The sequence below is a fragment of the Convolutriloba macropyga genome, chromosome 7 (genome assembly GCF_964194025.1).
Source record: "Convolutriloba macropyga chromosome 7, txConMacr16.3, whole genome shotgun sequence".
Lineage (NCBI taxonomy): Eukaryota > Metazoa > Xenacoelomorpha > Acoela > Convolutidae > Convolutriloba > Convolutriloba macropyga.
This window is the reverse complement of record NC_134474.1, coordinates 18,975,611-19,001,879: the sequence shown is the minus strand read 5'-3', so window position 1 is coordinate 19,001,879 and position 26,269 is coordinate 18,975,611. Positions and strand designations below refer to the sequence as shown.

The following is a 26,269-nucleotide window of genomic DNA, read 5'->3' as shown; positions in this document are numbered from 1 at the left end:
ATCAATTTAACAACAACAGCAAAAGCTGGTAAAACTCAAAAAAACAATCCAAACGCCTTTTCATTTTAAAAATCAACGATGATACCAAAACTGGCTGTTAAAATTCATTGATTCAAATAAATGCTGAATAGATGTTTCGACAATCCAAAATCTTAACCAAACAAAAATAATTTATGATAAATATTGATATCAATTAGCAAAAGGCCGCAAAATGTTAGTTCAACAGCAATTTCTTTAGAACGAGAAGAAAAACAGCCCTGATCTGAGTGAACAAAGATTGTCTCAGCAGTCTCTATGTCTGCACTACCGATCATTTTGAACAAATCGGGCTAAAGAATCACACTTGGTGGCATTTTGCATGAAAATAGAGGAATTTTAATAAAGTAGTCTAAACTTTAGCCAAAAGCGTTGATTCAGACAATTCAGCATTTCTTTTAATTTTGAAGGTAAAACCACCGACACTATCGTTGACAAATCGATCGTGTTATTAGCTAAATTGATTCAAATTTCCGCAAAAATTGTGAAAAAAACAGAAGTGAAATAACGTTCGCAAAAAAATAAACCTGTGACTTCTTGGAGAAAAAACGAAAGTCAAAGAACTCTTAATTCAAATTAATACGCAATTCAAGCTCTCCAATGATACCACTCACAACTCTCTACGATGAATACCTAAATATCGAATATCTCAGCGACTAATATCTAAAGTGGGTCGGAACAAAAATTACATGGTTTTTATTAGTCTTAATTCAGCCCTAATTTGTGGTCGTTTTGTGTAGCAGTGACACTTGGTCTCAATATAGACAAGATTCTTTGATTCTTAGAGGAGACAAAATTGGACCTATTTTATCACCTCGCCGGTTACAGCGGTCAGTTGTAATGATCTTGACAGCTTGTTTTCATATATATTTTTATATCTGTTTTCATTTCCTTGTTCTCTTTCTTGTCATAAATTAATCCAAATAATGACAGATCTTAATTGTTTTAGGAGGTTTAATTAAAGCCACTGAAGCGTTTCAGTCGAACGTTGATTTATATTGACTTTAGGCACCATTTAATTTTCTTCTTTTGATACAGAAACGGGTTACAACTACTTGGACACCTGAACGTCCATGAATAATTCATTTTTTCTAAACGTAACGTGTCGGTTTTTCCAGAATTATCCGCTCTTTTTGTTACTTTGGCAGACACTCATTGATTTTTCACAAGGCTGCTGTTTGCGTCCTAACAGTAACACGCGGAAAATGTAATTATTTGCGACATTGTATCATTATTGCCGGTATAAGATCCTATAGAGGCGAGAGAAACCAAAAGAAAACAGTTGACAACCTGCCGGCTGTTAATGACAAACCCCATTGATGACAAGAAGGAATTAGTAAACTGAAAAAAAAGTAACCAAAAAAACTTTGATGACAAAAAAAGGTTCAAGACAAAAAAATGAATTATATACTGCACATATCTCAATTTTATCTCGCTATTCTTAAATTCAAAATAAATTGACATCGTCTTTATTCAACGTTTAAATTATGTGAAACTGAAGAGGCGCTCCCACCAAAAAAAAATTAGAAAAAAAGTTTATCAGTTCAGCTGCGAGTCCAAAGGACTATTTTTTGTTTCACGATGCTTTCTTTAGTCGAGAAGTTGTGGAGAAAAATCAATTGGTATTGCATTGTTGTCAAACCTAGTTGGTCACATTTTTCCAAATCCAACACTATGAACGAAATGATTCTGACAGATGAAAAAATATTCATGAAAATTAATGAACCAAGTGGTTCAGGTAAAACTTAGCTAATGCCTCAGGGAGAAAAACGGGGAACGAAATTATATCCGCCTTTTGAGTAAACTTATTATTTTTACGCGGAGTTCCAGACCGGCAAGGTAGAATACCACAAAAATAATTCATCAAATCTATTCAAAAGTGGAAATAAAAAAAACCGTTTAAATATTTTTTGACGACTCATGCGAAGCAGTTTTCAACGAGAAAGAGTTTGCGAAATGAATATCTACGTAATGACGCCATCGCAATTTAATTCGTTTGATCAAAACAAAATGCTCGAGAACAATTGACTTCAATACAACAGATCAAATTATTCAAGTCCCTTCGTTACATTGAACAAATTGAACACCTTGGGAAGCATATGAATTGTCGCCAGTTAAGCAAAGATGCTAACAATATAGCAACAGCAGCGCCACACGGACACCTGAGGTTTACTAGTCAAGGGTTCACGGATTGCATCACAAATTCAACTGCAAAGTTTTCCTATTTAATTAGAGTTAGGATAGAAAGGAAAATAAAAAAGATTTCAACTTACCACATATGAAATCTCATTGGTGTTTAATATTGGAACATTTATCAAAAACTTAAGTTACATGACTTATGAGGTTCTTAGACTGAGCAGTCGTTCTTTATAAGTACTTCAGGAATTTCAATTACTAAAAAACAATTTGCACGCGTCAAGCTCATGTCCTTCTCTTTAAACAATTTTGCAAGAACGAAAAAGGCAGAGTTTCACCCAGGTTGAGCTATCATTGAAAGGAAGAGTTTAAAAACAGAAGTTTCATAGCAAGTCCAAAAACGGGGATAATTTTCAACTGTTTCCGAAAAAGACTCCTAGTATTTCTATTTTACTTTAATACTGTTTTGCTAAAGCGTTTTAATGTTCCGAAATCGCTTTTGCTAGAAAAACGCTCAACCAACAAGCGTGGATTTGATTTATAAAATTATCATATCTGCGATTGTTAAATGAGCGAATAAAATTCAAGAATTTAATAAATGATAGCATTTATTTCTTTACTCAAGTTGAGGTTTAGAAATTTTTGAAAGACTCTTTCAAAGTTCTAGACAGCTGTATAGATAAACTGCTACAAGCTTTAGGATAATTCAGAAAAAAACTGCTCAACAGACAACATAGAATTTTGACAACCTTGAGAAGCGTGTTAGACAAGACTTGAGCGAGCAATCTTGTTTACATTCCTAAAAGATAACATGCAAAGCATTTAACTACATGTTAAAAATGTCTCACTATGCGTGATGACAAATGGTTGCAATGACGTGTGAAAACAGTGGTTAAGAGATAGGCGGCATTTTACCGGAAAAGCTGCGAAATAGACCAGCATGCCATAAAACCGACAAAACACACGCAGAAATGAGAGAAAAAGGTTTCGGTGCGTCTTAAACACTCTTTCAACTCTCTAAACAAGTTAAGAATTCAAATGGCTTGTAAATTGGACCTTCAACAATTTCAAAACAAAACTAAAAAATTTTAATTCTTGAGGTCCCTGGGCCGAGGAAAACTAATTTTTCAAACAACTATTTCAAATTATCTATTGGCATAACACATCAAAGCAGAGAAAAAAAAGACTCCAGTTAGGTATCAATAGCAAAAAGTTAGCCACAAATAGAACTTACCTATTAAATACATTTGTTAAAGTAGACATGCAAAGACCGAATTCTGCTTTGAAGCATTCAAAACTGTAAAATTTCTCAGACGACAGTAGGCGAGCCATAATAAGCTCAAAAATTTCAAACTTAAAGACAATTAAGAAATTGAAAAAAAACTGTATAAATTTTTGTCGATTTGATTTTAATAGAAAAAAATGCTCCGAAAAAAAATTAATCAATTGGTAAGAGAAAAATTTTAGTTTTAGTTCAGTTGCCAAAAATCAGATTAAGCCTTGAACATGCAAGTTGGGTAAAAAAACATTCGAGTTAGCCTAAGCCTTCTCTTAACTAACAAAGAATCTTGGAAGGCTAACAAAACAAGCTGAAAATCTCTGCTATCTCTTGGAAATTTTAAAAAATTGCAATCGACCCATGAAAAATTCAGCTCCTAAAACAATTTGAACAAAAGCAAAATTCAGGAAAATTCTATATAACAAGAGCACATAAACCACGAAAAAGTCCTTTAACCAAAAAAGCGAACTAAACAATTAAGCCATACAAGGCTAAGAAACTATGCTGAGATTGTTTAAAAAAACGAAACATAGCCCACTAACGTCGGAAGAATTAACCTCGAACGACTAATTAATTTCAGGGGGAGGGGTAACAAAGTTCACTAATGGGGTCTCAAATGACGTCATTGGAGGTTATTATATACCACTATGAACATTGAAAAAAATTTACTATTTTTAGTGTTATAGTGAAAAAAAAGTAAAACAAGTACTGCACAAAAAACAAAAATCATTTTGTAGATTTTGGTCAGATAAAAAAGGGTAACTAGCTGTGCACTAACGCCGGAAGAAAGCTCTCGAAAGATTGGTGGGACAAATCTATCGCAGCCCGGTTCATTCGGCGGGGGAGTCCCCTAAATTCAATAGAGTCGCTTTATATGACGTCATTAGAGCTGATTTTATACTACAAGCAGAAAATGACAAAAAATGAAAAAATAACATCAATTTTTGCGCACTTTTCAATGGAATTTTAGTAGTGAACTGCCACTTGAGATCAGCTGCTGACACCTTTGAATAACAGAAACTTAGATGACGCAAAACGAAAAGTCAAAGGTTATAAACGACACTCCAGAAGTCAAAACGGTCAAGCAAAATTTCGCACAAAAAGGCTAACACGTTTACAATAATGGCTTCAGATTTCATTCGAGAGCAATTACAATCTGCAAAAACTTGGGAAAAAACAGTTCAAACTTCCCCAAATTTTGTCATTTTTCTCAGCGGAAAAAACACAACTAAAACCCTTAGTATCTGACAACGTTTGTTTTTCAAATCCAACAAAAAATCCGAAAAATCTCTAAAATTCTCCTAACTATTATGTATGACCGCAAACTTTCAAAACACTAAGAAAACCTTAATTTAATACAATATCATTACCATACCTCTTAAACAAAACAAAAATTGTAAAAAAAAAAAGCTGGTTTCAAAAGTCCGCAGGTGAACCAAAAAATTTTGCTCGCCTACGGAAATAAACAGAAAAAAAGCTGAAAACCTTCAAATTAAATCTAATATCATATTATTTATCAGAAACCTTCGCACCACGATCAAAACAACCTTAAAAATAAACACATACCCGGCAGGTTGCCGGAAAATAGCCGCCGTTGATTCCCATAACTATTGGGATTGAAAGAAAAGAAAACATCAACAAAAATTTATTTTTGTATAAAAACATTTTTAAGTGCGATTTATTTTGGTGTAATTTCGTAATTGAACATACTACTGTCTCTCAGTGAGAGGCTACAGGGTCTAGTATCAATACCAATAATCATTATAGATAGTAACTAAAACTTATGAGAACAAAGTTCAAGTACCGGACATCTAAAAATGGGCTTTATGGGTTTATCCCGTTTCTATTTCTGACCTTGATTTGAGAAGTCGAAAATATTTTACGCAAATGTCGAAAAAGCGGCAAAATGGGTAGAGCGAAAAAAAAGTTCGACGAAGTAAAAAAAAACATAGCAGGACGAGTCCTGAAACACAATTCAAAGAATTGAATGAAAAACTCAGACGTGCTCTACCTGACCAGATCAATTGAACAATGCCAGCCAGAACACAAACAAAATCATCTAAAAAAATTGAGAAATTAAAAGAATCAAAACTAAGCAAAAATAAAACTCTTGAAATTGCTAAAACTCTTTAAAATTTTTTTAAAAAAACATCTGAAATTCGAGAGCTTAAATTGTTAAAAGAATTCCATTGAAAACATACCCGGCAGATTGCCGGAAATTAGCCGCCGTTGATTCCAATAAGCATGATTGGGATTGAAAGAAAAGAAGATACTGACAAAAAAAAGATTTTTGTACAAAAACATTTTTTTAAGTCCGATTTATTTTGATGGCATTTCTTAGTTGAACATAACGTACTTCTGTTTCTTAGAGAGAGGCTACAGGGGCTACCATCAATACCAATAAGCATTAGAGATGGTAACTAAGACCTATAGGAACGACGTTCAAATAGCGGGCATCTAAAATTGGGCTTTATGGGTTTATCCCGTTTCTACTTCTGACTTCAATTTTTTATACTGACTCTGTTCATTTTGAATTGCTTTGCTGAGCAACTGATGTTCAAATTCACTTTTAGCAGAATGAGAGAAGAGAGAAACCTGCCTAGAGAAGTCAAAAAGATATCACGTAAAATGTTGAAAAAGCGGCAAAATGAGGTAAAGCGAAACATTTTTTTATTCGACGAAGTAAAAAAAAAATAGGAGCGCTATAATAGCCGAATGAGAAGATGAGGGCTGCTATTAACTAACAAACATTCATTAACTTTATATCAGACCGCGGATTAGGTTTTCTGACACTTGAGAATGGACAAATATCAAAAATTGACAAAAACTTTAGGAAATCTTGAAAATTGCAGATTTTATCCAAACAATGCTAAATTTTGAGAAACTTAAATATTTAAAACCAATTCATTGTTACTAGAAACCATGCAGTGCCCTATCAAACCTTAAAGGAGATTCCCTGGCCTCTGATAATGGAAAAACTAAAAAAATGAAAAATTTTCAAAAAAACCTGAAAAAAATTGCAAAAATTAGTATCATTTTGCGTGTTTGTGTTTGTAGTACCAAAACATATAGCTCATAAAATGGTCATAACAAGCAATTTTGTCTCGCAAAAGGCCTTCATCAACTTTTAAAAACTTCAACCTAAGACTAATCAAAACAAAAAATTACAAAAAACATGAAAAAGTGCACCATTTTGAGCCCAAAAACTCCTAAAAATTACCTTTTAACCTTAAATTAAGGCCATCCCAGCAGCTGCACCACTATAAGCACTTGAATGAAGGACTACTAAAGCCCACTTTGGGCATCTAATGAAACTTAATGCACGCTGGGCTTTACCTGTTTATCCCGTTTTGAAAGATGAAAGTCATTGAAAAATGTGTGAACACATCTTAAAAAAAACACAGCGCACCAATACAATTCAAATTCTTTGAATTGTAAAAACATAGCAGGACAAGTCCTGACGTACAATTCAAAGAATTTTCATTGACTAAACAAAAAAACTAGACCTAGAATGGCTATGAGTGAATTGAGAAAACCATTTTTTTTAAAAATCAGATAAAAAATAAGAAAAAACAGAAAATCAATGTCAAACTGCCGCATGTGAACAAAAAAACCACTACCGAGAAATGAAAATTTAATTCAAACAAAAAACTAGGCCTACAATGAGCTGTGAATAGATTGGGAAAACCATTTAGAAAAAATCCGATCCAAAAAAATGAAAAAAAACAGTAAAAATCAGAGTTAAATTGCCGCATGTGAACAAAAAACCGCTACCGAGAAACCGAATTTTTGTTCAAACACCGTTTTCTCACTCTACTTTAAAATTAGAGCAAAAAAAATTCACGCCGCAAAACCACTCGCTTTTTCGCTCCATTTCCTGTTTCGGCGTGACCAAAATCACTACTCCAATTTGACTTCAAAAATCATGAAAATGTGTGAACAGATCATAAAAAAAAGAAAAAAGACAGCGCCCCAATACAATTCAAATTCTTTGAATTGTAAAAAAATAGGAGCGCTATAATAGTCAGCTGAGAAGATGAGGGCGGCTATTAACAATATCATAATCAATCCTCTTAGCGAAAAATTTTTAAAAACTACTTTAAAATTAAAAGCGGCACGAACAAAAAATTTTGCTCGCTGATAGTAATTTTTCACATCTCAATTTCTTGCTCTTGTAAAGCGGTATGGACAAAATACCTCTTTTTGCCCCGAATAAGAAAAGGTGCAAGATTGTTCGAATAGCCAGAAATCGATTTATAAGAGCTACTGAAAAAGCTAGGAGTGGCGCAACCCAGCTACGGTTAGCTTACAGCTTGACAACATTTTAAAAAATAAAAAGCTAGCCACTAAATGCAAAGTAAATTTAGGCAACTTTACATTCTGTGCACGGTTACAGTAAGAAAAGCTATAACTTCACCCAAGTAAAGGGTCAAACTAACTCACACTTTTTTATATCGGCATTAGAGCCAACATAGCATTCTGCCCCATCTACAACAGCATCTCTGTCGTTGGAATGCACCTCAGAGTGGTAATAATCAGTTGATCGCTGTGAGCTAGATACAAATTCAGATCCACCACTGTCGCCGTACGCATCTTCGCCATCTCTGTTCTCAACCTCTTTCCCAACAGCTGGGCCAGATCTCCACTGATCACTGGGTGGAAACGTGGGCCGGTCATTAGCAACCTAAAGGTTCAACAATCATTTCCGAGAAAGCATGCAAATTCTACAATTCAGTTTAATATTTACTAATTGCAATTGACTCCAAATATTCTAATACGCGGGTATTCGGCCTTCAGTTGACATTGTTTATGGGCGCTGGTGCTTTAGCCGAGACGCAATATGGCTGGGCTATCCTCAGCCAACTGTTCTTCCCCAGTAGCACTTCAAGCTAGCTCTAGTTTTTTATTCTGTTTGCTCAAAATTGTCTGTTTATAATTGCGCGTCCATCAAGTACAGCCATTTAATGGGTTCAGCTATCATAGACACAAATTCAGAGATTGCAAAAGCAACTCTTTTACTTCGAAATATTTGCGAAACATCAAAACCGAGCTATTAGAAACAAAAACAATCTCCCATCAACCAGTTCAAAGTCTCCATTTATAACTGAGGTCACCAAAACACTGCTACTCGTAACACCTGAGCGATATGAAACGTTTCAGGATCGATATGAAACGTTTCAAAACTGTTGCGTGCATTCTTTCGTTCTTACGTCAGCAACAAACAAAAAAACCATATCCTTTTGCCATAACCTTCTAGAAAACGTTGCACACTTGATCGCCAACAAAGTATTATAAAGATAGAATACAGAAAAACCCTGATCAGAGAATCATCCACCAAATCCTTCAATATTGTTATCCATCATATTTCCTTATGACAATTTTCGCTTAATCTATTTGTTTATACCTGTAGCCTGATAGCAAATTAGTTATTTCAGAAAAATGGATAACATTCCTGCGCATTCATCCAGTAGCAGTACTTCAGGTGTGGTTAGTTCAAGTTCTCAAAAGCAAATCAATGACTTAGAGAAAAAATCTAAGTTTTGACTGTAGAAAATATTTTTCAAAAACAGAAATCGAAAAACTGGAAAACCAACAACATGAAAACAATGCGAGGCTACGTGCGCAGGAGGGTTATCGAAACAAAGATTGTGTGGATATTTGCAACCCTGCCTTCGACCCAACTGATGGAAGATGTGTTCTTAGTAACACTTTGAATAATTTTTATGATCATGTCGGAGTTAATTTATCTGAAGATAGAATTAAAGCCTGTCACAAGAACTGAGGGCACAGGATTGTATGCTTCAAATTTATGCACAGTTATCGTCAAATTTATCTTCAAAGATAACCATAGGGTTTAGAAAAGAATCACGTTGATAGCAAAAATTTTCATCAATGGAAGATTGGCTGAATATGAAGCGGAGCTGAAAGCCGAGATCTTTAGGAAACGATTTACTTCCACAAAAAATTGTAGCGTATCAGTTCGCATTCAACATGATATGTGCCTGTGAACAACATTCAAGACATGGAAAACGTCGACTCTAAGGTTTTTGAAAAACCGTTTGTTAGAAACAACGGAAAATTTACGCGTTAAGTTGATCGTGACGTTGGTTCTGATAGAAGTTGCAATAAAACATCTGATGCTAAGAAATGTGTCAAAAGTGAAAAGAAGACAGCGAAAAACACAACATGACCACTGGCAGAATGATTTGTGCTTTTCCATTATTAGCCCTGAACTTCCAATAACGATTGTTTAAAAAAACATAATGAAGGAAAAACAATTAATTATTTTGCTTTCAAGGCGTGCAATATCCGCTGCCCTGAAAGCAGCATTTCTTTTTCTGTGTTCTTTTCCTGGTACATCAGGTCGATTTTTATTTTCTTTACTCAAATCAAAGTTGGGGTTCTCTTAATGCGATACACGCAGGAACGGAAGCTTTTTGGTTAAGTATAAAATAGGTTTTTCTTTCGGGTTTTATTTAATTAGCTGAAGGTATGCGATATTCGCCGCATTCGAGAGAAGAAAAAAATTACCTTATCTGTTTTGTCACAAAACATTTTTTGGTTGGGATTCATCTCAGCAAAATGAGGATTTTTTTCTACGTTTAATTCGCAAAATAGGTTGAAGGTATAACAGAAACATTGTCTTGTTGTCCACAAAACGTAATTCTGAGCGCAAATGAAAAATTCTTCAAAGTATAGGATCAATACAAAAAATTCTGAATTGTTGTAATAAAATCAGAGTTAGACGTGAAACCTATAGTAAGCCGTTTAACTGAAACATGGCTCATTAACAATTGAGATACACACTGTTTTGAGATGCATAGCTATTAGAAACTAAATAAATGTAACAGAAACGAAAGGAGTAGTCGCAATCTATATTCAAAAAACAATAAATGACATGCCTAGTTTGAGAAACCACTTCTGAAGGACGTTTTTTGTACAAATAAAATTCAAAGAAGAGTGTCCTAATCAAAAATACTTAACTGAAACAAAATACATTCATAAAAAATTCACAAAAATACTTAAAGACTACCTCGAAAAAGAGGAACTGAAACCTGATGATATAAATCTTCTATGTGGTGATTTTAATATCGATCATAACAAAAAATGCAGCAAATCGATAGCTTTAAAAACGTTCTCTACGCGGTTGATTAGTGTTAACTCTCAAACAATTGGCAGCACAAGGGACACAACCACCAATAAAAGCTGCATTGATGTGGCGTATTGTAGTCATGACATAGAGACCTCTATCATCAAGACTACTATCACTGCCCCTTAGTCGGTTTTAAACCAGAAAAATTAGCTGAAAGCTGCAAATGGATACAGAATAACCCTTTACAGCGAGACTTTTCAAAACACTTAACTCTTCGTCACTTTTGACAAACATGGATTTAAAGTTAATAACATTTTAGGCAAATGTTTTGAAGAACACTACGAGGATGATGATTTTAGGCAGTTTTAGGAAGTTTCATGGACCAGTGGAGGCTACAATAAATCAAAAACAAACTAAATATAAACAAGGAAGTTGAAAATTTTGCTTCATTGAAATATAACCTCTACAAAATTTTTTTACGTGACAAAACTGAATCACGTAAATTAAAGTACAATTGGCTAAAAAACAAGTTGCTAAAACTAGTTGAAAAACAAAACTTAATTCCTAAGCAAAATACTAAGAACTTCTTCAAAGCAGTTCGTGAGATTGAAGGAAACTCAAAATCCGCCTTAGGTTCGACAACAGCTCTGTCAAATTGTTCAAAATTTTTCTTCTGGGTTGGATCTAAGCTGACACTCTTTTCGACAAGTCAAAACAAACAGAGATGATATCAAATAGAACAGAAAACTTAATGGCGTTAAGCATTGTAAACACAACAATGATGTCAACAATCATTCAGAAATTACCGAACAAGTCTTCACAAGATCATCCCTGAGTTGATAATTTTAGTCTTATTTTCGCTTATTCCTGTACAGTACTATCAAATGAATCCATCAGTGAGCGCAAATTCCAAGAATATTTAAAACAGCAACAGTAACATCTCTCCAAAAATAGGTAAAATTTGTTGATCCAAAGCATTTTAGGTCCATTTCTATCCTACCTATAATCAGCAAAAAATTTGAAAAAGCTTCCTCGCTCAAATAAGCAGTTTTCTCGAAATAAAATGTTCTTTCTCAAAACAGTACGGCTTCAAAAATATTCCACGATAAACGCTCTACTGAAGCTAACGTCTGAAATACTAAAGTCATGGGAAACGAAAAATCCAGCAATAGCAACGATTTTGGATTTACAAAAAACTTTTGATACAGTGAACCCTAAACACCTGCTCATTGAAGTTCCTGATCTGGGCTTCAGGCGAACGGTATAACAACTCATGTCTTCCTATCTATCAAACAGAAGTCAGAGTTAGAATAGATGATCAACTATCATCAACCAAAAACTATTGGAGAGGGTGTGCCACAGCGTTCAGTTCTGGAGCCTCTGCTTTTCATTTTGTATATGAGATCATTCAATTTTTCAATGGTCTTGACATTATACAATTTGCCGATGTCACAGTTCTTCTGCAGAACGTAGTGAAAATTATACATTATCAGGAACGCGTAAACGACGTTGTCGGTTGGTTGAATAAATCCATAAAAATAAATTGTAAAAAAAACAGTAGAAACAGTTTTTTTAGGTAGAGGTAACAGGAGAAATGAAGCAAATCTTCAGCATAGCAAAATAACTTACAGAAGTACCGTGGAGATTTTATTGATAAAATTTTGAAATTTACCGATCATGTTCAATATTCAAGTTTGTATTCAAATTTATAAGTTCGTTTTATCGCTTGACAAAAAGAGGGGGGGGGGAGAGAAAAATGCTGAAAATTTCAACATCATTTTTTTCTTCAAGGTGTATGTACAAGCGATTGTTCAACGGCTTGTAAAAGAGCGCTAAAAACCCTTGTCTCTCATATTTTTATCTTTAATTCATTTGGTTAGAATTTCATGCGGTTTGAGAAAACACGATTCAATTCGTACAGTGAGGGAACGAAATCAGATCTTAACTGTACAGGAGCTGCATTTGAAAGATTTCTTAAAGTTAATATTCATAGTTTTGAAAGAGCTGCATTTGAAAGATTTCTTGAAGTTAATATTCATAGTTTTGAGGAATGAGAGCCCATTGGAGGAAAATAAACCAATAATAATTTGTGTTGACCTTTAGAAGGTATCAAAGTCATAAGTACAAGTCGATCCATTGACCCGTCTAAAATGAAACTGGCTGAAGTTCTAAATCTATTGAAGTAAGGGTGAGGAAATTACTCAACATCATGCTCACGTCGTTTACTCCAGAGTCTGCAAATGCTATATTTTCCAGTCTTGTGCTGTCTGTCAGACAATCTTCTGGCGTCTCCTTCGATTAAATTTTTGTTCTTGAAACTTAAACTTGTATAGCTGCACACAATTCGCCCTGAAATATCCGTTGTCTAAGGATTGCAATGCATTGTTAGGTGTGTTTTACTAGCAGCTCATATTTCTAGAAAGTAATTAAGAACACCGCATTGTATATGAAATTTTTAAGAACCAACCTGCTGGGCATTTGGTTTTTGAGCAAGGGCGATGGAAGATTCCAGTTGCGCACGAAAAACTCTTAAATCTTCTGTAACTGCTCCGGTAAATGGAATCAAGTTAACGCTTTGTACCCCTACTGCTGGTGGATGATGGTAAAATAGAAGAAAACACGATTATCAGTTGTGTAATGTAAATGTATACTTGTTGAGCTAGAACTGATCATAGAAGTATTTAATGGACCTTCTTTGGCGCCAATTCGAATTCTAAGTTCTTTCCGCCTAACGCTCACGGTAAGACAATTTTAAAACTTAAGATAATAATCATCCTTGAATCGTGAATGAATTTCGATCTGCTCTTTTCCTCTCAGCGTCTTCTAGCACTAATTATTTTTATCTTTTCTTTCTACTTCATATGCAGATTCTGAGCAGATTCACTCAAATTTCCTCAATTCCAATACAGCTGTTTGCAATTTTATTCTATTCTTCCAACCCTTTACTTTATAGTAAGTCAGTGTAATAAACCAATCTCAATCCATTTCTAAATATTTAAAGTTCATCAAACAGAAAAGTGTAATTCGTATCAAATCTGGATGAAGAAATTGTATATGACGCCTGTATTGAAAAGGTCAGAACTTGGCAAAACTTTTTACATTTAACCAGAGGATTCAAACTTTGAGAGAAGTTACAAAAAATCTTGCAAAAAAGACTACATCACTTTAGATAAAGTCCGAACTGTTTAAACACACGGAAAAACTACTCCACCTGGCACATCTAATGAATTCATCCAGTGAAAGTAAACCTATTTTAGTGGAAGAAATTGCTTTAAAATCAATTTCAATGACATACTGTGATGCATGAGCGTCTGGTCTATCATTAGGCCGTGGTATCGGTATTGCTTTATACAAGTTTAAAACATTCGCTGCCGTAACAAACTGAATGGCTGAGGTGAATTACATCCCGTTGTCAACAATGTTATTGTTTCGCAGTATATTTGTTTAGTGATAAGTTAAAATTTGAGTTACTGGTATCGCCAGTGAAAAACAATCATTCGTGTCTGATAGCCAACTGTTTACATCTCGAAGAGTTTCCTCAAAATCTGATTTTGGTAGGAGTGCCATAGGAATCAATTTATTCACCATAATTGTCAGAGTTCAAAATTGCTAGCTTATACCTGCAGTTGGCAACACGGTACATTTTTTAAAGTTCATTTAGCAAAGCTAACGATCACGTTATTTATAGTGAGTCCAAATAAAAGCAGTCGGCGAAAACGTCTACAGAACCTTTCCAACTAAAATAACATGTGAAATAAACACCTTTTCAATTAAGAAAATATGCCCTCTCTCCTCTACCGCTCATTTGAAAGCTCCTTGAACATGAGCTCCCGATGATAGTACATTTTCACTAATATTTTCCACCGCTTGGGGGGGGGGAGAGAAAGGTTGTCAAATGGTCGTATGAGAACAATTGACGAATCAACGCCACAGAAAAATAGAACTCAACCTTATTCTCTTAAATTCAAGGACCACTTACAATGTAACTGTAGTAATGCTCCGAATGTCCATAACCGATCTCTTCATAGTGATTATCTCCACTTTCACCCTGGTCAGTAGATCCCTTTTCTTTAGGTGTGGAAGAACGTTGTTTACGCCAGCATTTTATAACCAATCCAAGTGCAAGCCCGAGCCCGACGATTGCAGCAGCGACCAAAACAATTTCTGAAAAAAAAAGCCATAATTTGAACTCTGGTCAAAATTTTGAAACTGATATTTTAAAATAAAATTTACGGCAATAAAACTTATCGGTTTGATTCGGTCGAAGTTTGACGTCATGTCATCAATTTCTCTTTCCTATTCGATGCAATTTTTTGCACAAAAGATGAGCTAAGCTTGTGAATTTATCAACACCCCCGAATTTAAGAAAAGCTCATTAGCTAATCACAAGATATCTCAATGCCAAGCTGCTACCATATCCTTTGCAATGTCTAACGTAGAAGCATCGTACATCAACAATTTTTAAGGAGCTTCGAAGTCGGATTAAGTTAAGCATCTTGTCGATGGGTTGCCTGGCTAGCAACATCTGCTGTGTATTTCTTCGAAACCAGATTTCACTGAGCAAGTACGCTTACAAAGCTTATATGATCTGTCAGTGTGTGTGTGTGCAAAAAATAATGTTACACTAAAAACACCCTTCCTGGAACATCTATGCCAACCGTACGATACTAAATTCAAATGTCTGCACTTCTGTAATGAAAAAACATAGCTGACAGATTGCCAGAAAATAGCCGCCATAGCTTTATAGATCTGCAGTCTCAAAAAGATCTGCAGTAAAAAAAGACCAAAAAACTTCATTAAATCTTGAGATATATTTTGATTAAGAAAATGTTAAACTTATTGCTGCTTCTATTAGCTGGTCTCAAATAACCTTCAATTAGCGTGGAAAACACTCACTTGAGCTTATCTCTTTGAAGTCAAGTAAAGAAAAGTCAATTTCATAGCCAGGAAGTCAGTTTTAAGAGAGATAAGTCACGTGTGACCGAAGCTTGAAACTTACTTAAGCAAATAAACAATAATTACTCCACTAAGAGTGAAAAATGATGTCACGCAGGCAATTCGGTTGAAAGTTCATGACGAATGAACAAGAAGCAGATTTTTAGATTTTGTTACATCATATGGTCGTAATAAAACCCTTGACCAAAGAAAAAACATAGCAGAATACGTCCTCCACTCAGTACGCAATTCAAATAAAACTAGCAGGCCCGCAACACTATTAGAGAGCAATCAAATATTGCAAATTTTACAGCCCAAGATTGAAGAGAGAGAGAGAGAGAGGGAGAGAGAGAAAGAGCGAGAAACAGAGCGAGAGAGAGACGAGAGAGAGAGAGAGAGAGGAAGAGAGAGAGAGAGAGAGAGAGAGAGAGAGAAGGAATGAGAGTGAGAGAGAAAGAGAGAGAGAGAGCAAGAGAGAGAGAAAGAAGCAAGAAAAAATGAGAGAAAAAATTGAAAAAAAAAGAAAGAAAAGAGAAAAGAAAATAGAGCAAAAAGTCAGAGCATATCAAATCAGACGGATAAAAGTCAGAAAGAAAAACAAAAAATTAGACATCGCAAATGTTACCGACCAAGATTGGAGAGAGAGAGAGAGAGAGAGAGATAGAAAGAGAGAGAGAGAGAGAGCTAGTGAAGGGATAGAATGAAAGAGAGCGAGTTGAGCGCAAGGAAAGAAAACAGTGAGGAAAGAAAAGGTAGGAGATAAAAGTTGGAAAAATCACATATCGCGAAGGTTACAGGTCAAGATTGGAGAGAGAAGCGACAGAGAATGAAAGCGAGAGAGAGAGAGAGATAGAGAGAGAGGGGGAGCAAAAGAAAGACAGAGAAAGAGAGAGAGAAAAGGCAAGGGAAAAAGAGAAGAGAGAAAACAAAAGAAAAATTAGATAATATCAAATCGGATGAAAAAAATCAGATATCGCAAAGGTTACAGACCAAGATTGAACAGAGTGAGAGATCGAAAGAGCTGCAGAGAATGAAAGAGAGAGAGAGAGTGTGTGTGAGAGAGAGAGAGTGCAAAAGAGCCAAAAAGAGGGAATGAAAGAGAGAGAGAGAGAGAGAGAGAGAGAAATTAAACCACGAGAGAGAGAGAGAGCGAGTGAGAGGATAGAAAAAAAAGTGTGTCAGAGAAAGAGACCAAGAAAAAGAGCGAGAGAGCAAGGAAAGAAAAAAGGGCAAAGAGAACAAGAAAGAAAATAAAGCAAAAATGAGAGGATGTGAAATCAGATAGTTAAAAGACATACGCAAATGTCACCGACAAAGATTGAAGGGAGATAGAAGCGACAGAGAATAAATAAGAGAGACAGAGGGAGAACGAAAGAGAAACCGATCGGTAAAGAGAAAAAAGCGAGAGAAAGAGCGAGACAGAGAGAGAAGAGAGAGAGAGAGAAAGAGAGTCCAAGCGAGAAAGACACACAGAAAGCGAGAGAGAGAGAGAGAGAGAGAGAGAGAGAGAGAGAAAGCAAAGAAAGAAAAAGATAGGACAGAGAAAAGAAGAAAATTGAAAGACATCCATTCCGATAAAATTTGGAATGAAAACCAAATATCGCAAAGTTTACAGACAGATCAAGATTGAAAAAGAGCAAGAAACCGACAGATAATGAAAGAGAGAGAGAGACCTAGTCAAGGGGTAGAAAGAGCGAGAAAAGGAGCAAGATAGGGAGAGAGAAAGCAAGCGAAAAAATGAGGAAAGAGGAAAAAGAAAAAGTGTGAGAGATAGAACAAGAGAGAGCGAGAAATAGAGAGAAGAAAACAAGGAACAAAGAAAACCAGAAAACAGAAGGAAAAACAGAGACCGAGTTATAGGATATCAAACCAGATGGATAAAAGTCGGAAATAAAAACAAAAACAATCAGGAATCGCAAAGCTTACAGAACAAAATTGAAAAGAGATAGAGCTACAGATAATCAGAGATAGAAAGAGAGAGAGAGAGGGTGCAAGAGAGCAAAAAAGAGGGAATGAAGAGAGGAGAGAGAGAGAGAGAGCGAGACAGAAAGAAAGATAAAGAGAGAGAGAGAGAGAGAGAGAGAGAGAGAGAGAGAGAGAGAGAAAGCGAGTGAGGGGATAGAAGGAGAGAGAGAGAGAAGGGAAAAAACGAGAGTAAGGAAAGAAAAAAGATTGGAACGAACAGAGAAAGAAAAACTAAAGCAAAAAGGAGAAGATATCAAATATAGAATGATTTATAGATGATATCAAATATAAAATGATTCCAAAATGATGATAGATATAAAAATATCGCAAAGGTTACAGACCAATATTGAACAGAGTGAGAGAGATCGAAAGAGCTACAGAGAATCAAAGAAAGAGAGAGAGAGAGAGAGAGAGAGAGAGAGAGAGAGCAAAAGAGCAAAAAAGAGGGAATGAAAGAGTGAGAGAGAGAACAAATTACACCACGAGAAAGAGAGAGAGCGAGTGAGTAGATAGAATGAAAGTGTGTGTGTGTGTGTGAGAGAGAGAGAGAGAGAGAGAGAGAGAGAGAGCAATAAAAAGAGGGAGAGAGAGCAAGAAAAAGAGCGAGAGAGATCAAGGAACGAAAAAAGCAAAGAACAGAGAAAGAAAAATGAAACAAAAATGAGAGGATATCAAATCAGATAGATAAGACATATCGCAAATGTCACAGACCGAGATTGAAGAGAGATAGATAGAGAAGCGCCAGATAATGAAAGTGACAGACAGAGAGAGGGAGAGAGAAAGAGAGAATGAGAGAAACCGATCGATAAAGAGAGAAAGCGAGAGAAAGAGCGAGATAGAGAGAGAAAGACACACACATACACACACACACACACAGAGAAAGAGAGAGTCAAAGCGAGAGACAGAGATAGAGAGACACAGAGAGAGAGAGAGAGAGAGAGAGAGAGGGAGAGAGGGAGAGAGAGAGAGAGAGAAAGCAAAGAAAGAAAAAGGACAGGACAAAGAAAAGAAGAAAGACATCGTTTCCGATAAAAATTGGAACAAAAAACAAAGATCGCAAAGTTTACAGACAGATCAAGATTGAGTGAGAGAGCGAGAAAACGGCAGATAGTGAAAGAGAAAGAGAGACGTAGTCAGGGGACAGGAAAAAGAGCGAGATAGGGAGAGAGAAAAAAAGGAAATAACAAAGTGAGAAAAGAGATAAAAGAATGAGCGAGAGATAGAGCAACAGAGAGCGACAGATAGAGAAAACAAGGAACAAAAAGGAAAAAGAGAAAATAGAAAGAAAAACAAAGACCGAGTTAGAGGATATCAAACCAGTTGGATAAAAGTCGTAAAGAAAAACAAAAAGTCAGACATCGCGAAACCTACAGACCAAAAATTGAACAGAGAGAGAGAGAGAGAGAGAGAGAGAGAGAGAGCTACAGATAATGAAAGAGAGAGAGAGAGAGAGAGAGAGAGAGAAAGAAAGATAGATAGATAGATAGATAGAGAGAGAGAGAGAGAGAGAGCGAGTGAGGAATAGAATGAAGGAGAGAGAGAGAGAGAAAAAATAAAGCAAAAAGGAGATGAAATCAAATCGGATTAGATAAAAAAATATCGCAAAATGTCACAGACCGAGATTGAAGAGAGATAGATAAGAGAAGCGCCAGATAATGAAAGTGACCGCCAGAGAGAGGGAGAGAGAAAGAGAGAAACCGATCGATAAAGAGAAAGCGAGAGAACAGAGCGAGATAGAGAGAGAGAGGGAGAAAGACACACACATACACACACACACACACAGAGAGAGAGAGAGTCAAAGCGAAAGAGACAGAGAGAGAGAGAGGAGAGAGACAGAGAGAGAGAGAGAAAGCAAAAGAAAGAAAAGGACAGGACAAAGAAAAGAAGAAAGACATCCTTTCCGATAAAAGTTGGAACAAAAAACAAAGGTCGCAAAGTTTACAGACAGATCAAGATTGAGTGAGAGAGCGAAAAAAACGGCAGATAGTGAAAGAGAAAGAGAGACGTAGTCAGGGGACAGGAAAAAGAGCGAGATAGGGAGAGAAAAAAAGGAAATAAAAAAAGTGAAAAAAGAGATTTAAAAAAAATGACGAGAGATAGAGCAACAGAGAGCGAGAGATAGAGAAAACAAGGAACAAAAAGGAAAAAGAGAAAAAAAAGTCGGAAATAAAAACAAAAACAATCAGGAATCGCAAAGCTTACAGAACAAAATTGAAAAGAGATAGAGCTACAGATAATCAGAGAGAGAGAGAGAGAGAGAGAGGGTGCAAGAGAGCAAAAAAGAGGGAATGAAGAGAGGAGAGAGAGAGAGAGCCGAGACAGAAAGAAAGATAAAGAGAGAGAGAGAGAGAGAGAGAGAGAGAGAGAGAAAGCGAGTGAGGGGATAGAAGGAGAGAGAGAGAAGAGAAGGGAAAAAACGAGAGTAAGGAAAGAAAAAAGATTGGAACGAACAGAGAAAGAAAAAACTAAAGCAAAAAGGAGAAGATATGAAATATAGAATGATTTATAGATGATATCAAATATAAAATGATTCCAAAATGATGATACATATAAAAATATCGCAAAGGTTACAGACCAATATTGAACAGAGTGAGAGAGATCGAAAGAGCTACAGAGAATCAAAGAAAGAGAGAGAGGGAGAGAGAGAGAGAAAGAGAGAGAGAGAGAGAGCAAAAGAGCAAAAAAGAGGGAATGAAAGAGTGAGAGAGAGAACAAATTACACCACGAGAAAGAGAGAGAGCGAGTGAGTAGATAGAATGAAAGTGTGTGTGTGTGTGAGAGAGAGAGAGAGAGAGCAATAAAAAGAGGGAGAGAGAGCAAGAAAAAGAGCGAGAGAGAGCAAGGAACGAAAAAAGCAAAGAACAGAGAAAGAAAATGAAACAAAAATGAGAGGATATCAAATCAGATAGATAAGACATATCGCAAATGTCACAGACCGAGATTGAAGAGAGATAGATAGAGAAGCGCCAGATAATGAAAGTGACAGACAGAGAGAGGGAGAGAGAAAGAGAGAATGAGAGAAACCGATCGATAAAGAGAGAAAGCGAGAGAAAGAGCGAGATAGAGAGAAAGACACACACATACACACACACACACACAGAGAAAGAGAGAGTCAAAGCGAGAGACAGAGATAGAGAGACACAGAGAGAGAGAGAGAGAGGGAGAGAGGGAGAGAGAGAGAGAGAGAAAGCAAAGAAAGAAAAGGACAGGACAAAGAAAAGAAGAAAGACATCGTTTCCGATAAAAATTGGAACAAAAAACAAAGATCGCAAAGTTTACAGACAGATCAAGATTGAGTGAGAGAGCGAGAAAACGGCAGATAGTGAAAGAGAAAGAGAGACGTAGTCAGGGGACAGGAAAAAGAGCGAGATAGGGAGAGAGAAAAAAAGGAAATAACAAAGTGAGAAAAGAGATAAAAGAATGAGCGAGAGATAGAGCAACAGAGAGCGACAGATAGAGAAAACAAGGAACAAAAAGGAAAAAGAGAAAATAGAAAGAAAAAACAAAGACCGAGTTAGAGGATATCAAACCAGTTGGATAAAAGTCGTAAAGAAAAACAAAAAAAGTCAGACATCGCGAAACCTACAGACCAAAATTGAACAGAGAGAGAGAGAGAGAGAGAGAGAGAGAGAGAGAGAGAGAGCTACAGATAATGAAAGAGAGAGAGAGAGAGAAAGAAAGATAGATAGATAGATAGATAGAGAGAGAGAGAGAGAGAGAGAGCGAGTGAGGAATAGAATGAAGGAGAGAGAGAGAGAGAAAAAATAAAGCAAAAAGGAGATGAAATCAAATCGGATAGATAAAAAAAATATAGCAAATGTCACAGACCGAGATTGAAGAGAGATAGATAGAGAAGCGCCAGATAATGAAAGTGACCGCCAGAGAGAGGGAGAGAGAAAGAGAGAAACCGATCGATAAAGAGAAAGCGAGAGACAGAGCGAGATAGAGAGAGAGAGGGAGAAAGACACACACATACACACACACACACACAGAGAGAGAGAGAGTCAAAGCGAAAGAGACAGAGAGAGAGAGAGGAGAGAGACAGAGAGAGAGAGAGAAAGCAAAGAAAGAAAAGGACAGGACAAAGAAAAGAAGAAAGACATCCTTTCCGATAAAAGTTGGAACAAAAAACAAAGGTCGCAAAGTTTACAGACAGATCAAGATTGAGTGAGAGAGCGAAAAAACGGCAGATAGTGAAAGAGAAAGAGAGACGTAGTCAGGGGACAGGAAAAAGAGCGAGATAGGGAGAGAAAAAAAGGAAATAAAAAAGTGAAAAAAGAGATTTAAAAAATGAGCGAGAGATAGAGCAACAGAGAGCGAGAGATAGAGAAAACAAGGAACAAAAAGGAAAAAGAGAAAAAAAGTCGGAAATAAAAACAAAAACAATCAGGAATCGCAAAGCTTACAGAACAAAATTGAAAAGAGATAGAGCTACAGATAATCAGAGAGAGAGAGAGAGAGAGAGAGAGGGTGCAAGAGAGCAAAAAAGAGGGAATGAAGAGAGGAGAGAGAGAGAGAGCGAGACAGAAAGAAAGATAAAGAGAGAGAGAGAGAGAGAGAGAGAAAGCGAGTGAGGGGATAGAAGGAGAGAGAGAGAGAGAGAGAGAGAGAGAAGGGAAAAAACGAGAGTAAGGAAAGAAAAAAGATTGGAACGAACAGAGAAAGAAAAACTAAAGCAAAAAGGAGAAGATATGAAATATAGAATGATTTATAGATGATATCAAATATAAAATGATTCCAAAATGATGATACATATAAAAATATCGCAAAGGTTACAGACCAATATTGAACAGAGTGAGAGAGATCGAAAGAGCTACAGAGAATCAAAGAAAGAGAGAGAGGGAGAGAGAGAGAGAGAAAGAGAGAGAGAGAGAGCAAAAGAGCAAAAAAGAGGGAATGAAAGAGTGAGAGAGAGAACAAATTACACCACGAGAAAGAGAGAGAGCGAGTGAGTAGATAGAATGAAAGTGTGTGTGTGTGTGAGAGAGAGAGAGAGAGAGCAATAAAAAGAGGGAGAGAGAGCAAGAAAAAGAGCGAGAGAGATCAAGGAACGAAAAAAGCAAAGAACAGAGAAAGAAAATGAAACAAAAATGAGAGGATATCAAATCAGATAGATAAGACATATCGCAAATGTCACAGACCGAGATTGAAGAGAGATAGATAGAGAAGCGCCAGATAATGAAAGTGACAGACAGAGAGAGGGAGAGAGAAAGAGAGAATGAGAGAAACCGATCGATAAAGAGAGAAAGCGAGAGAAAGAGCGAGATAGAGAGAGAGAGAGAGAGAGAGAGAAAGACACACACATACACACACACACAGAGAGAAAGAGAGAGTCAAAGCGAGAGACAGAGATAGAGAGACACACAGAGAGAGAGAGAGAGAGAGGGAGAGAGGGAGAGAGAGAGAGAGAGAGAGAGAGAGAGAAAGCAAAGAAAGAAAAGGACAGGACAAAGAAAAGAAGAAAGACATCGTTTCCGATAAAATTGGAACAAAAAACAAAGATCGCAAAGTTTACAGACAGATCAAGATTGAGTGAGAGAGCGAGAAAACGGCAGATAGTGAAATAGAAAGAGAGACGTAGTCAGGGGACAGGAAAAAGAGCGAGATAGGGAGAGAGAAAAAAAGGAAATAACAAAGTGAGAAAAGAGATAAAAGAATGAGCGAGAGATAGAGCAACAGAGAGCGACAGATAGAGAAAACAAGGAACAAAAAGGAAAAAGAGAAAATAGAAAGAAAAAACAAAGACCGAGTTAGAGGATATCAAACCAGTTGGATAAAAGTCGTAAAGAAAAACAAAAAAAGTCAGACATCGCGAAGCCTACAGACCAAAATTTAACAGAGAGAGAGAGAGAGAGCTACAGATAATGAAAGAGAGAGAGAGAGAGAGAGAGAGAGAAAGAAAGATAGATAGATAGATAGATAGATAGATAGATAGATAGAGAGAGAGAGAGAGAGAGAGCGAGTGAGGAATAGAATGAAGGAGAGAGAGAGAGAAGAAAAAATAAAGCGAAAAGGAGATGAAATCAAATCGGATAGATAAAAAAATATCGCAAATGTCACAGACCGAGATTGAAGAGAGATAGATAGAGAAGCGCCAGATAATGAAAGTGACCGCCAGAGAGAGGGAGAGAGAAAGAGAGAAACCGATCGATAAAGAGAAAGCGAGAGACAGAGCGAGATAGAGAGAGAGAGGGAGAAAGACACACACATACAAACACACACAGAGAGAGAGAGAGAGTCAAAGCGAAAGAGACAGAGAGAGAGAGAGAGAGGAGAGAGACAGAGAGAGAGAGAGAGAGAGAAAGCAAAGAAAGAAAAGGACAGGACAAAGAAAAGAAGAAAGACATCCTTTCCGATAAAAGTTGGAACAAAAAACAAAGGTCGCAAAGTTTACAGACAGATCAAGATTGAGTGAGAGAGCGAAAAAACGGCAGATAGTGAAAGAGAAAGAGAGACGTAGTCAGGGGACAGGAAAAAGAGCGAGATAGGGAGAGAAAAAAAGGAAATAAAAAAGTGAAAAAAGAGATTAAAAAAAATGAGCGAGAGATAGAGCAACAGAGAGCGAGAGATAGAGAAGAGATAGAGGAACAAAAAGGAAAAAGAGAAAAATGAAACAAAAAACAAAGACCGAGTTGGAGGATATCAAACCAGTTGGATAGAGAGAGAGAGAGAGCTACAGATAACGAAAGAGAGAGAGAGAGAGAGAGAGAGAGAGAGAGAGAGAGAGAGAGAGAAAGATAGATAGAGAGAGAGAGAGCGAGTGAGGAATAGAATGAAGGAGAGAGAGAGAGAAGAAAACATAAAGCAAAAAGGAGATGAAATCAAATCGGATAGATAAAAAAATATCGCAAATGTTACAGACCAAGATTGGAGAGAGAGAGAGAGAGAGAGAGAGAAAGAGAGAGAGAGAGCAAGAGAAGTCGAGAGATAATGAAAGAGAGAGAGACAGAAAAAGGAGTAAGGAAAGAAAAAAGAGTGGAAAGAACAGAGAAAGAAAAAATAAAGCAAAAAGGGAGATGATATCAAATCAGACAGATAACAAAATATTGCAAATGTTACAGACCATGATTGAAGAGAGAGAGAGAGAGAGAGAGAGAGAGAGAGAGAGAGCTAGAGATAATGAAAGAGAGAGAGAGAGAGAGCCAGAGAGAGTGCAAAAGAGCAAGAGAGAGAGAGAGAGAGAGAGAGAGAGAGAGAAAGATAGAGAGAAAGAAAGAGAGAAAGATAGATAGATAGATAGATAGAGAGAGAGAGCGAGTGAGGAATAGAATGAAAGAAAGAGAGAGTGAGAGAAAAAATAAAGCAAAAAGGAGATGAAATCAAATCGGATAGATAAAAAAATATCGCAAATGTTACAGACCATGATTGAAGAGAGAGAGTGAGAGAGAGAGAGAGAGAGCTACAGATAATGAAAGAGAGAGAGAGAGAGAGAGAGAGAGAGAGAGAGAGATAGCGAGAGAGAGAGAGTGCAAGAGAGAGAGAGAGAGAGAGAGAGAGAGAGAGAGAGAGAGAGTGAGAAAGATAGAAAGAAAGAGAGAAAGATAGATAGATAGAGAGAGAGAGAGCGAGTGAGGAATAGAATGAAGGAGAGAGAGAGAGAGAGAGAAGAAAAAATAAAGCAAAAAGGAGATGAAATCAAATCGGATAGATAAAAAAATATCGCAAATGTTACAAACCAAGATTGAAGAGAGAGAGAGAGAGAGAGAGAGAGAGAGAGAGAGAGAGAAAAAGAGCAAGAGAAGGCGACAGAAAATGAAAGAGAGAGAGAGAGAGAAAAGAAGAGCGACAAAGAAACCGAAAGCGAGAGAATGAAAGAGAGAGAGAGAGAGAAAGAGAGGGAGATACAAAGGGAGAAAGAGAAAGCCGCAGAGAGTGAGAGAGAGATAGCATGGGAAGAAAACATTAAGAGATAGAAAATTAAGAGGATATCAAATCAGAGAGAAAAATTGGACAAATTTAGTTCACGCAAAAAGCAAAAAATCAAGCTTATAAACCTACTGGAGAAAGTCAAGCGAAAGAATTCTCTGGAGCTAATGTTAAACGAAAAAGAACATCAGACGGCGACGCGAAAACCAAGAGCAATTCAATATAGTTACAGTCAGCTTACAGCTTCGCAGCAAAACCCGGACACTATAACCCTTCTCTATGTTGGAACACTCAAGACCATATAGCCCAGTGGTACCTGATCATGACTAATAAACTTATGACCCGGGTTCGATTCCCACCCATCCATTTTTTTTGCTTTAGAGCCTTTTAAGTCAATGACCTCTATCGATGTGACCGCTTAACCATGCTGCTCAACGCACCTCTTAAACATGCGCTTCGAGAGGCTTCTTAAATATGCAAAAACTTCTTTTTTAGAGCTCACGCGTTTAATATATAAGATTGCATGAACGAAGGAAGAAATATGGTGGTAACAACATTCTTGACAACGAAATAAAAAGGGGCCAATAAGAGCCCCGGCTATCGCTGAGTGACTAATAATTATACAAACAGTCATAATCCGAAAGGAAACTGCTAATATTTTCCATCGCAAGTCTGAAAACTGAAATATATGAACGAGAACTAAACAGATACATATAACAGTTGAGAGCAAAGATGTCGGTGACCAATAATTTTTGGAGCACAAGTCGTGTCGAAGTCTTTAAAATCTGCAGTTTTCAACTGAAAAGACGAGATATCTTCAAATATGCCCAAGAAAAGCCAGTGAGATCAATCAATATTGATATAAAGTGACAGAAAAACCGAAAAGGGACCAAACCCAAAAGTTTTTAAAAGCCATTGTTGTCAAAGCAACGAAAACGGTCAGATATGAAAAAAACCTT

The 26,269-nt window shown here is 36.5% G+C and overlaps 1 protein-coding gene and 1 pseudogene across 4 annotated transcripts in view; one reads left to right on the top strand and one right to left on the bottom strand.

The window, feature by feature from the left end:
• Positions 1-26,269, bottom strand: part of LOC142342667 (uncharacterized) — an 80,483-nt gene that overhangs the window by 19,373 nt on the left and 34,841 nt on the right. For all 4 annotated transcript variants that reach the window (XM_075394134.1, XM_075394136.1, XM_075394137.1 and 1 more), the window contains 2 exons: positions 14,524-14,708; positions 7,895-8,135 (listed from right to left, as the gene is read on the bottom strand). In XM_075394134.1, the coding sequence (XP_075250249.1) occupies positions 7,895-8,135; positions 14,524-14,708 (426 nt within the window). The remainder of the gene's footprint in view (positions 1-7,894; positions 8,136-14,523; positions 14,709-26,269) is intronic.
• LOC142342341 (uncharacterized) lies at positions 17,492-22,162 on the top strand (annotated as a pseudogene).